The sequence below is a fragment of the Calidris pugnax genome, unplaced genomic scaffold (assembly GCF_001431845.1).
Source record: "Calidris pugnax isolate Ruff unplaced genomic scaffold, ASM143184v1 scaffold54, whole genome shotgun sequence".
NCBI classification, from domain to species: Eukaryota; Metazoa; Chordata; class Aves; order Charadriiformes; family Scolopacidae; genus Calidris; species Calidris pugnax.
Genome location: NW_015090864.1, coordinates 458,620 through 471,517, shown reverse-complemented (window position 1 = coordinate 471,517; position 12,898 = coordinate 458,620). Strand labels below are relative to the sequence as shown.

Sequence of the window (12,898 nt, the reverse complement as noted above, 5' to 3'; positions counted from 1 at the left end):
CTTGCCCATATTTCTTTCCACTTCATTACACTGGCTAGGATAGGATAATTTTATACTTATATATATAATTGAAATATTGTTAGGAAATATAGTTTGACACTGTTGCTGTTTTTGTTGTTGCTGCTAGTTTTGCTTTTTGTTGCTGTTTTTATCATCCATTTTCTTGCCCATATTTCTTTCCACTTCATTACACTGGCTAGGATAGGATAATTTTATATTTATATATATAATTTAAATATTGTTAGGAAATATAGTTTGACACTTGCTGTTTTTGTTGTTGCTGCTGGTTTTGCTTTTTGTTGCTGTTTTTAATAATACCTGGGCTTTAACCAATCCTTTTGCCACTTGCAAACCTTATAACAAAGCCTAAGCAACCAATCAGTCTTTGGGCTGGGCGAGGAAAGAAGATGGAGGTGGACGAGCTCCCTCTTAGTCTAATGTCAGAAAACCCCATAGAATGAGACCATTCAGAACCACTAGAGCTCCAGGAGGGGCTGGGATGCTTTGGCACACGAAGTCCCCAGCCTGTGCAGTGGTGGGGACAAGACTGGAGCCATGTGTATGGAGAGCAAGGGCTCTTCCCATGCTCCTGGTCTTGGTGCAGAGCTAACTGGTTACTCCACTTTTGGCAGGCAGTCACTGCATTCCTCTGCCTGAAAATCAGTGTAGATAAACTCTGCCTTTTTCTGCTGCCGAGGGGGACTGCTCTGTAGTAGCTTTTTGGGTATTTATATCAGTCCTACTCTTCTAACACATCAAAACCTTTCATGAAAGCCCATCTCAGAGCTATAATTGTCACTGTCCCCATTTGGCTGCTGAAGCATGTAAGTGCAGAGATACGTCTTTGCCCAAGGTGACTGCTCCCAAGGTTACAGCTGGGGGTGGCACAATGAATCTGAAGCACTCCCTCACTTGGGAATGCTTTTCCTATGGAAATGCATTGCCCTCAGCCAGCATAGCAAGGACTTGGTGACTCCAACCTGGGTACCGCATCCAGCTCTGGAGCCCCCAGGCTCCAGCAGGACGATAGCAAGGACTTGGTGACTCCAACCTGGGTCCTGCATCCAGCTCTGGAGCCCACAACATCAGCAGGACATGGACCTGTTGGAGCAAGTCCAGAGGAGGCCATGAGGATGATGAGGGGGCTGGAGCGCCTCTGCTGTGAGGACAGGCTGAGAGAGTTGGGCTTGTTCAACCTGGAGAAGAAAAAGCTCTGGGGAGACCTCAGAGACATTGTGAGGATGATGAGGGGGCTGGAGCGCCTCTGCTGTGAGGACAGGCTGAGAGAGTTGGGCTTGTTCAACCTGGAGAAGAAAAAGCTCTGGGGAGGCCTCAGAGCCATTTCCAGTACCTGAAGGGCACCTACAAGAAAGCTGAAGAGGGACTTTTTGCAAGGGCACACAGTGATAGGACAAGGAGTAATGGCTTCAAACTGAAAGAGGGGAGATTTAGATTAGATACCGGGCAGAAATTTTTCACTATGCAAGTGGTGAGACCCTGGAACAGGTTGCCCAGAGAAGCTGTGGATGCCCCATCCCTGGAGGGGTTCAAGGGCAGGCTGGATGGGGCTTTGAGCAACCATCTGTTCTAGTGGAAGATCTCCCTGCTTATGGCAGTTTCTAGTGGAAGATGTCCCTGCTTATGGCAGTGCATTTGGAACTGGATGATCTTTAAGGTCCTTTCCAACCCAAATGATTTTAGGATTCCATGATTCTATGTTTAGTAACCAGCCTTGGGAAGGGATGGGGTGCAGGATCAGGAGGGAGAGCAACACATCATCATCTGACTCTCAATCTGGTACCCAGCTCACTACATATGTGGCTCTGCTCCATGCAGGGAACACATGTCTTTTTTCCACCCTGTCAGCACAGACAACAAGGAAAAGTGAACCCGGGAACCTCTGTCCAAACATTAACATCTTTGCAAAACTTAGGGGAAACCCGAAGTTTCTGCTTCTATTAAGAACCAGCGCTCCTCCCCACCCCCTTCCCTCCTGTAGCTACTCTCAACATTTTTTCCCCTTCTCTACGTTAAGTTTTAACTGGTTTACAAGAGGAATAAATAATCTGTCTTTACGGTCCAGCTTTGCAGCAACTTGGGAAAAGTTAGCACTTTGGCCAGGGCCTTCTGCATGCTCTGAGCTGTGCGTTTAATTTAAATTTAATAGTTATTGCACGTTACACAAATGGCAATTAAAACCATATTGATCGAGGTTTAGCAGCTATGTGAGAAATGCAGATCTTATTACAGAGCTGCTCCGTATCCAGAGTGTGCTTTTAATAACTCCCTGCTCATCAAGGGGCAGATTGGAGAGAGGAAAAGGAAAAGGCAAGGCTGGAAGGCGCTGGCTGGAAGGTCGATGGTGAGGCTGAGGGTCAGGTAGCTCTCACTCACTTTCCACCTCAGACACCCACATCCATAGCACGAGGTCTCCACACCAATATTTTGCTTACTTACCCATCTATAAATCAAAGAAAAACCTACCTTACACACAGCTATAGACATGCAAACAAGCCTACAGAGGCTGCATCCACACCATGGGCTGGAGAACCTCAAGAGTTGGCTGAGACCTCAGAAGATAAATTTCCATGGCAGGTTGCATTGCCATAAGGGCTTTTCAGGTCAGGACCTGCTGCAGAGCCACTTGAAAACCCCACTATCTGTCAAAACAGGGCTTTTTTGTTATTCTCTTATCCCTCCCCCCTCACCCCCCCCAGCCTTTTCAAAAAACAGCAAAGTTCATTCGGTGGCAAAGTAGATATAAACAACTTCTTGTATCCTAGTTTGTCTGAGATAATGACTGCAAAGAGAAAATAAACCAGGAAAATAATAACTGCATTTAAATCTCCCTGCTGAAAGCAACACAAACCCTTTCCAACCAACTCTGCTTTTGCACAATTATTTGCTTTGCACAATTTTCATGCCTCATGCAGAAGGAAGAAGCAGGCTGGGGAATACTGCAGGGACAAGGGGTGCATAAACATCAGGGGAGACAGATTAAAATGTGAAATATGCAGGGCTATGAGGGGAAATGTAGAGGGAGATGGAAAAAAAACCCCAATCCTAGACACGTTTGGAGAAAATCTTGCTTTTGATGATTTCAAATGGCTCAGTAACTGTGGGCTACCCTTGGGCAGGGTTTACCCAGTTGCCACGGCCTTTTCTTCTGCATTAGGGAAATAAAGTTAACAACTTTTAAGACCCTCTACAGAAATCATCTCTTTTCTATGAGAGACTAAAGAAAGTCACGTTCAGAAAATCCCGCTGTGCTCCTGCCTCTCTGCAATCCAGATACAGACTCAGAAAGCTGCACATTTTTGCTTTAAATGCTCCAAGGCCTGAGGATTCAGTAATGCTGCAACTCTGACTTATTTCAAATAAAAAAGAGCATATGAAACTTGACAGGTTTTCATCTCTACATCCCTCAGACCAAGCTGAGCTGTTCCTAGGTTTTAGTGTTGTGCGTCCCAGTGTCACAGACATCACACATTGCAGAAAAGCTATTTTTTGGCAGCTGCATAACAAAGACTTGGAAGAGGAAACTTCCCAGAAAAATGAATATTTTTTTTTTTTTTTAAGTCACACTACTATGTGTTTTAGGGTGCCGCTGAGCAATTTCCAAATTTTGGGGGAAAAAGTCATTTCGATTAAGAATGAAAACAGATTTGGGTTTTGTGTTCTACTTGATGACAGTTTTAGTTGGAAATGAGAGAGAAAAATTGTTCCAGATTAATAAAAATGTTCTCTTTTGCCCAAATTGAAGTAATTTCAGCCATTAAAAATTTCTGGGTATTTTTTCATGTAAAAAGGAAAGAACCCTCCAAAATTAATAGCTGTTTCAGATAAAAAAAAATAAGTCTCTAAACAGGGAATTAACTAAGAAAAGCTGAAACTGGTAATTTTCTTTATCCTTTTCAGATTTATTTTTTGAAAACCCTTTGCAAAATCTGTCTTTATTTGTGAAACATTCCTGTATCACCAAACTGCACTTTTCAAGTCTCCCCAGAAAACATTTTTACGAGAAACGTCACCCAGCTCGGCGAACAAGAGAGATATACAAAGATAGCCAGACTTTCATTGGCCCAGAAAATACATCTGGAAAGCTCCCTTGATTTCCAGTGCTATTCGGTTTTGGCCCAAAGAATGAGTGGAATATGCCACAAAGAAACCCTTTTGCTGTGATTTAATGCGTGTTTGCTCAACATCTTACTATTTCTTTGCCATTCTGCATCCTGGCCTTCATCTCTTGGGGATCATCTCTTGGGGATCATCTCTTTGGGGATCATCTCTTTGGGGACGTCTCCAGCCCCAGGGACTCGAGTCACCCCACATCCCCTCTTTGGATGAAACATTTCACCGGGTCAAGGACACAGGTTGTTTCCTAATGCTGAAATTCCCTTTACGTTTTCAGGCACCGTTTCATTTCTGTCAAGCAAACTGCCAAATTCATGTCAACCTGGAGCCATCTGCTCCAAAGGGAGGGACAGGAGGGACAAAGGTCCTCTCTCTGCTATTAAAAACTGCTCCACAATGGCCAACCAGGCTGGGAACGTCCTATGCTTCCAGAGTGACATGAATTGTGATAAATAAAGGAGAGAATAAAAGAGCAGAGCTGCCTTTAGAAGCGTGCTACAGCAGTGTGGCATTTTAATTATGCTTATCTCTGGGGTCCATCCAGAAGCGCTGAAGCAAATTGCTCATGGGGCTTTATAAACATGACCATCACCTGTTTTTAATGTGCAAGGCAGCACGTCTCAGCCACCCACCCCCGAAAAATACCTGTGGTGGCTGTGCAGAACAGTCTCTCACAGGTGAGGAGGCTTTGGAGGGGGGACAGAGACTGTGTTGACAGCCCTGACAGCATCCTCCAGCTGAGGATTACACCAGTTGTGTAAACATTTTAATAATGCAATCCAGTGACTTTCTGCATTTACCTGGATATTCTACTAAGACCCTGTGTTTGAGATAGGAACTTGAACTTGTGCAGCCCTAGGTTTCAGGATGGAGCTCTTTTTTCTTTACTATAACCAGCTGAGACAGAGATCTGATCTAAGCTAAATGTCTAGGTTCCCTCCCTAGAATACAGGCTGGGCCTTTTCTACTTTAAAATAAAGATTTGCCCCATCCTAAGAAAAATATCTGGTATTTTCCTAAGAAAAAAATCTGGTTGTTTCTATGCATCTGAAGATATTCTGCCAGGTCAACGCAATTTTTGAGCACATTTGTCAGAGGCATTTGTCACCCACTAAACTAAAAATAAATCACAATAAGCTCACAAAAATTCTCACATCTTTCCCGAGCACTGGTCCATAGCAAGAGCGGTGAGCCAGTGGCAAATCCCATAAAAAAAGCCAAAAAATTTCTTACTGAGTCCCACGAGCTTGCAATGGGGTCTCTTGTCTTTGTGAAACTTTTAGTCATTTTTGCCCGAGGCCTCCTCGCTACTCAAATTTCTCCTTGTGCTTGAAAGGCTCAGGAAGAAACCACTGAGAGCAAGAGGCCCAGCATGGGCTCAGTTTAACCTGGCAGGTGTCTGCCCACTTCAGAAACCTTCAAATATGTGAGCACAGGAGGGAAATTGCTCTCTAAAAGTATTTCTGCTGAGATGCACTGTAGGCCAATAATAATAACGGTGATGACAATGGGAATATGCAGCACCTGGAAGGAATGAAACCCAGGGAAAAAATAGATTGGAGAAAGATGAGAGGGTGCCTGGGAGGTTGAACACGTATGGTGGCCACCTTCAGCTCTCTTGATGCCTGATCTTGGAGGCTTAGGTATACACATGTAAAGAGTTCCCACGTCATTCTCAAGGAAGACTTGGCCAAACCCTCAATGAGATCTAACGTCCTGACAGGTTTTAATATGGGCAAAGTCCTGCATGCTCCCCAAATCTTACTAAAACATAACATGATTTCTTTTTCCAAGCTGGGTGTGATATGAGTACGCTGCATGGGATATCTGGACAGGCTTTCTTCTGAATTAGATAAGCCCCACAACAGTTTGGATGCCTTTAGTGTGTCCTGGGTCATCATCTACTCAGCTGTGCCTTTCTGGTGCAAAGCAGGGGTGAAACAGGTTGGTGAATGGCTTTGAAGACACCTACCCCTGTTGTCCCCACACCAGAGGGAAAGTTCTTCAATACGCTGAGATTCAAATTCTGCCTGCACTGGAATGTCCTAACCTTGGCCCAGAAAATGCCTTTTCTGGAAAAAACAGCAACAAAACTTCAAGAAATCAGGGCACACACCCCATGGCTGCTGATTTCACACACAAACACCACAAAAACATGACTACACAACCTCTGTCTCACACACGTAGGCACAAAGGTATCAAATGCTGCTTCACCCTCTCTTGTACACGCATTCATTACTCCCATGAACTGAATTTTTTTAATAAAGCCACCTGTTTAATAGAGTATTTTTTTCTCTATTCACACTAACGCAACACATTGACCCATTTTGATCCACAAAAGAGGGTTTTTCATTCCCCCATCTAAGCCCTTCTTAAACATATATATACTCATACACATTTCTCCCACATCCAAGCTCATTCTGAAATAATAATTTTGGTCCCTCCAGCCCAGAATAAATTATTTAAAAGGGATTTTCTCCCATGAAAACCCATCCATCTCCCCCAGGCTGTCTGCCTGCAACCCTGCCACCACACTGCCGCACGCTCGCTGCTTTGGAGCTGAGCAGACAAGTCCAGCAGGATCTCATCCTTGCTGGTGGTGCACGATATCCATGTATTTCCCTGGTGGCCACTCGCATCCCAGATGCTCTTACAGCTTTTCTTGCAGAAAAAAAAAAAAAAAAAAAAAAAGGAACAGCTTGTGCACGGACCCTGCACCTGTGCCCGTGTCCATCCCTGGCCAAAACAGCCTGCACAGTGAGCTCTGCCCATGTGGCACTTAATGATGAGGAGGATGCTGGTGTTTAACTCGTGCGCTCGTTAGTATTCAACCGTAGGGTCAAATGAATCATTTTTTCTAAGTAGTGGTTGTTATAATTATTATTCTTCACCTTGTCTGCCAGGGAGTGTATAAAAATTACAGTTACAATTCTGCACCGTAATTGATGTGATTTTGTCCCTGGTCACTCAGTATGCATCATATCTCTTGTTTTATACTTTTTTGCAAAAAAAAAAAAAAAAAAAAAAAGGAAGGAGCTTTTACTTTTTTAGCATCCCTGCAGATGTTCAGAAGCCTGCAGGGCTTCTCAGGGAGAACAGGTTTCACATGGCTTCAAGATCACAGTACTCCACAGAAATAAATGATGACTGTTTTTTCCCCAGGCACCTGTATCACTGCATGCTGCTACAATAAGCATATGAAGTGATGACAAGGGAAAATGCAGTTATTAAGGATAGCTCTATATGGTAAGCCATGTCCCTTCCAGGTCCTCACACACACCAGCTGTCTCTGCCTGGCCTTTTGTACCCAGGACTCTCTGGACTTTGAGCACATGTCATCTCAGCTAATTTTAGCTGCCAAAATGTTGGCACCCCAATATCTGTCTCATCTCCCTCTATCAACAGCATCTCCCAAGGGATTTAGTTCATCCCAATTTGGGTTTTTAGCCCTACTGCAAGGGACAAACCTCCAGAGAGTTTCTCTAGGTGATCTGTTCAAGATCAATGATCAACTTTCAACTGAACGCCAGATGAGTCAGTCCCACTTTCTGCACCCATAACAATAAAAGATGAACCTTGGTTTGCATCAGCCTTACTATTTTTCAGGAGAGCAGAATATATTTCTGGCAAAATGCTCCCCCCGCCCCCTTCTAAAGACATCATTCAGGTGGAAATGAATTAGACATATGGAAAAGACAGTCTTCTTGCTACAAGATGTCTCCAAGACAATCTGGTCCCCAAAGTAAAGAGATCCAGGGGTCATTCTAGAGAAACACTTTGCTAAAAAAAGACTTCCCCGTGGACTCAGCCAAACTCAAAGAAATGAAAGAACCCCAAAAATCTTTTGTATGAGTTGCAAAGAACATTCAGTTGCACTCAATTTACCTTGAAAAATTTTAAATATTGGATCAAATCCTATGGGAATGTATAGGTGAGTGGCATTAAAACTTTAGAATAACTGCATTTCCTTAAGGGGCTGTAGCTCACATGTAGCTTACTGTAACTGACATCCCAGTATAGACCCAATACAGATTGAGACCATGAAGCAGCAAGAGAAAGATGGTGGGAAAAACTAACATGATGTTGGGCGTGCAAAATAAGGCTGTTAGATGGTTATTGTGGCAGTATAACACTTAAAAAAACCCAAAAAAAACCAAACAAGAAATACTTTTCTCTTTCACAGAAATATTTTTGTTCTGAAACTTTTTAGTGTCAAAAAAAAAAGTTAGAAAATTCCAAATGCAAAATTGTGCAACGAGATCTGAGAATAAATATTGATAATCTGAAACATTTCCATCAAAAGATGCATTTTGAACATTTTGTTTTGATACCACTTTGTTCTCCTCGCCTTTTTTTTTTTTTAACTATAGATTATCAACTGCATGAAAACAAGAACCGGTTTCACTCTGGAATGTAGAAATGGGATGTTTGGAGAATTTCAAAACTCATTAAAGCATTTTTTTCAAATGTTGTACAATGATCTAGGGAGGTATTCTGATCTACACCAGATGGCCTGAGCTCCACCATAGCTAGGTTTATGAAACAGGAAGCAGTATATTTGCCAGACCCAGCCCTTGTGCACAAATAGCTTCGTTTTTGACAAAAGCATTTTTGATGAAAAACATGTAATTGAAAAATTCCCAGGAAAATGTTTCCTAGGAAAATGTTTCATCTCCCCTGGCTAAAAGTTTTGGGAAAATAATGTGCCCCGGACCCAAACCATGCATCTACCAGTGCTTTCCCTAGTCCAGTTTGTTATACAGTAGATAATGGAATATTCTCTACAAAGATAAAGAGGTGTTATCATGGGAGTACTGGATTTAATTATTTCTTAGGAACTCAATACATATTCTTTAGCACTTAAAAAAAACCATAAGATTCCATAATTGCAAATTGTGCTGGATGGAAAAATAAGAATTTGTGTGAATGAGTTGGGGAAAAAAAAAAGCAGAAGTGAATAGATTTCAAGTCCCATATGGATGCAAATGTGGTTGACAATTTTGAAACTGTGGTGACTGCAAAGATGCATGGTTGGTTTTTGAGTGGTACTAACTTAGAGTTTGGTGGTCTTTTTTAAAATTACTATTCATGTCTCTACTGGAATTAGTTGCCCTTCATACCACAATGTCATATCCCAGCTGGGTATTACCACAATGTCATGGCATCCTGGCCGAAGGTATCTGTGCCCTCTAAAAGAAGTTATTGCGAGTGCCCCCTCCTCCTTTTACAGTGCAGGAATGTTAAGTACAGACGTGTTTGCAGAGAGCTTCATCCCACCATGTACCACTTGCTCAAGGTCATAGTGCAAGTCCTTCTCAAAGCATGGCACTGACTCTAGTGTCATTACTCTAAAAACTAGTCCCAAATCACATTCCTTTAATCTGAATTTTTCTTGTTATTGTCAAAAATGATTGTTGCTTTTTTTTTTTTCCATGAGTATTTAAACTGAAAGATTCACAAGGTCTTTTTGCTTCAAGGCAAGACAAACCCATTTCAGTGTTTCTTTTGTTAGAAATCCCCAGCTGCAAGAGTCAGTCTCATACGCAAGAAGCAAACGGTTTCAGCAGTTTGGGATTTATGAGCCACCCCTGAGACCTGCTGCAGTGCACTCAGGAGACGTGCTGAAGAGACAGAGCAACATATTCCCTTTCTCACATCGTTTCTGAGAGGGAAACTTTACTTTTTTAGCTAACAAGAGAGGGTCCTAGAGACATTCATCCCTCTCCTGAGCTATGAGGAGCTGGTCCCATGGATGGCTGTGGAGCTCTGTCTGTTTTCCTCTTTGGCATTATCTGGTCTTGTCTCGTGTCCTCTGGCTCACTAGAAATACAGGAGATCACCAGGAATCCCCTGCTGGTTGCCCATTTTCCTGTGGTTTTCTTGTGGAAAACAGGAAAGAATCTGGCTGCTGTAAATTAATCAACAAAATAATACTGATTTACACCCAGTCATTGCCTGGCCCAAAGCCCCATGAGAAAGAAACCTGTGAGATGCTGCAAAGCTCCTCTGCTTTTCCCCAAGGGCAATGCCTTTTCCCAGAGAACAATTCCCAAAGGACAAGGCCTTGGAAAGGAATCCTGCTGTCTCTAACAATGTCTATCCTTCCCCTGGTATTTACTGTGCAAACAATATGGGCAAGCTGTTCCTAAAGATGTGTGCAGGGGTCTCTGACGCTGCCCATGAATGTGTGTCGTGCAGAAGGAGCAAAGGGGAACTAGTCATTTTTAGATCTTTATTCATTTATTACGCTTTTATAAGTCAAGAGGTCACTGTTTGATAGTCCATTTCATGGTCGTTTCCACTGGAATATATTATTTCTTTCTCCTCCTCATTCTCTGTGAGAAATTTCTTTTGAAATAAGAGAGTCACTCTTAGATATCTCCTGAAGGGTCAATTCCCATGGAAAAAAAAGTGTTTGAAAGGGAAACAGATCTTCAGTGTCATTTCACTGGAATCACATACTTCATAGTTTTAAAATCTCCAGTGTTTCCTAGACATTGGTAGTTCCCTGTCAATGGGGTGGTTGACCAAAAGGGCAACATGATGCCAGTTAGGCAGCTCAGGATCAGTGACACCAAAATTTCCCCAAACTTGGCCTTGGAAACCTAATCTTGCCCTTAAATATTTGAGCAAGACTTCAGCAAACCCTGCTGAGATCAGCAGTGACTCTTTCCAGCAGAGACTTATTTAAAGGAGGAGTAGGAGAAGGCTCATGCCCTTTGGGGGGAATTCTTGGGGCAGAATCTGAATAGCAGGTCATTCAAGAAATCTGGATTTTTGCCCAAGTTTCTCCTTGTGTTCCAAAACACACACACAAGCAGACAATTCCTTTTCCATCCAGTGGGCTTTTCTGGAAAACAGCAGAATATGTCACTGGCTCACACTTTAAGGAAGTCCCAGGCTGGCCACGTCTACTAGAGTGATACGTTACGTGCAGAGACAAATAAATTCAACCCATTCTCCAAGCTCACTCCAAACCTACCATGTGGCCTTGGCCATTGGTTAGTCAGTGGTCAAGCCCTGAGAATAGTTGAGCCTTCCTGGCATCTACCTGCAATATTTGCCTGCAGAGGACCAATAAGTTTCCCAATGAGGTCAGTAAAGCTTTCACGTTGAGCCTTCCTGGCATCTACCTGCAATATTGCCTGCAGAGGAGCAATACGTTTCCCACTGAGGTCAGTAAAGCTTTCACACAATGAAATTTGCTACTTTAGAAATAAGACAAATTGGTCTGAACATCCCCAGAAAAAAAAATGGTTCAGCTTTTATCTTCTCTGTTTAGCAGAGCCCTCAGCGACTCCTACTCTTCCTGTCACAATTGCCTTCACTGCTCACTTTCTGCTCAAAATCAAGAGCTACTTTTGGAGAACATCATCTTGCAGCATTGAATACGTCACCAGAACCACCACCACCAACCCAAGCCCCATCAACTTGCTTCCTCCCATGACAGGTCAAAAGATACGTACTTTGACAGAAGCTGGGTTAAATTCAACTTCTTTTTTGGGTTCTGGTTCTGCTGGTTTGGGTGCTGGTTTGGGTTCTTCCTTCTTTGGTTCAGCCTTCTTAGGTTCAGGCTTCTTTGGAGCCATGTTGGTTTGCCGATGGGCTGTTTTAGAAAGGCAGAGAAGGAGACAGACAGACAGAAAGGAAAGAGGTGGCTGCTGCAGAATAAATCACCAGCACACACAGGTCTTTATCCCTGTCCAGTCTCTTAAAGTCACACATTGTGTCACTCTCAGACCTGTCACATGCCAGAGCTTACAATAGGGCCACTGCTATAAAAGGACAAGACATTTACCCGGCTATTTTAGAGCCATCCTATACGGCATTGTTATGAATTAGCACTTAAATGGAAAGAGAGTTTGGGGATTTTAGGGCTGAGGCTGGCGCGGGGTCAAACATTTTTGGTGTTCCTGTGGATGGTGTATCTCTCCAGGGGGAAGGTTGGGTTACAACCCAGGTCCCATCGATGGGTTTTATCCTCCCCAGGGCCCTCCTGACACTTGACCTTCCCTGCTCACTTGCTGCAGAGCCTCTCTCTTCCAGGCTGCATGGCACCCCTGGCCTTTATTGTGCCACAGTTCATTAAAAGACAAGCAGAGGTTTATATTTAGACATGAGGATGGGAGGTTGACAATCTGTATGTCAGCTGGAGCAGGGGAGAATTTATTCCCCATATCACACACTGGTCTTCTCTTGGGACAATGCAAAGCACCAGTATTGCTTATAGAAGAAAGCATCTAACAAACGAGCAGGGAAACACACACACACACACAGAGGCAAGGATAGCACTGGGTATCTGTAAGTACGTTCTCATGGCTGAGATTTTCCAGACCATTTTAGGGACTTGAATGCCAAATTCCTATTAAAAGAGCTAAGATAAGGGTATCCTTTTGAAGCCTTTCTAGTCCTAACTTCACTTTGATTTAAGTAACCCCCCTTCAAAGCAAAACCGAGTTAACAACTTTCAGATCTGTATTTGCTTATGTCATTTTTCAAAATCGGGGGGGGGCACTCTCTGAGTCACAATCACTTCCCCAGTGCCTAGATTTTTTTTTTTTTCCCAAAAAACCCCATCATTCCCTGTAACAAGACAACCACCCACCAAATCACAATGTATTTGAAAAGTGTATTTATGCTGGCATTTCAAATAAATGTCAGTTGAATCATAAATCTCGTTTTTCTTACTTATCCTGATAATCTATCATTCAAACCCCTTTAAGACCTATTTTTCCCTCCAGTGCCTGCCTCTCTCTGCTCTTCG

The 12,898-nt window shown here is 43.0% G+C and overlaps 1 protein-coding gene across 1 annotated transcript in view; it reads right to left on the bottom strand.

The window, feature by feature from the left end:
* MYL3 (myosin, light chain 3, alkali; ventricular, skeletal, slow) overlaps positions 1-11,834 on the bottom strand; it is a 34,368-nt gene extending 22,534 nt beyond the window's left edge. The window contains exon 1 of the mRNA XM_014945004.1: positions 11,601-11,834. Within this exon, the coding sequence (XP_014800490.1) occupies positions 11,601-11,723 (123 nt within the window). The 5' untranslated portion in view covers positions 11,724-11,834. The remainder of the gene's footprint in view (positions 1-11,600) is intronic.
* Positions 11,835-12,898: the final 1,064 nt, after the last annotated feature.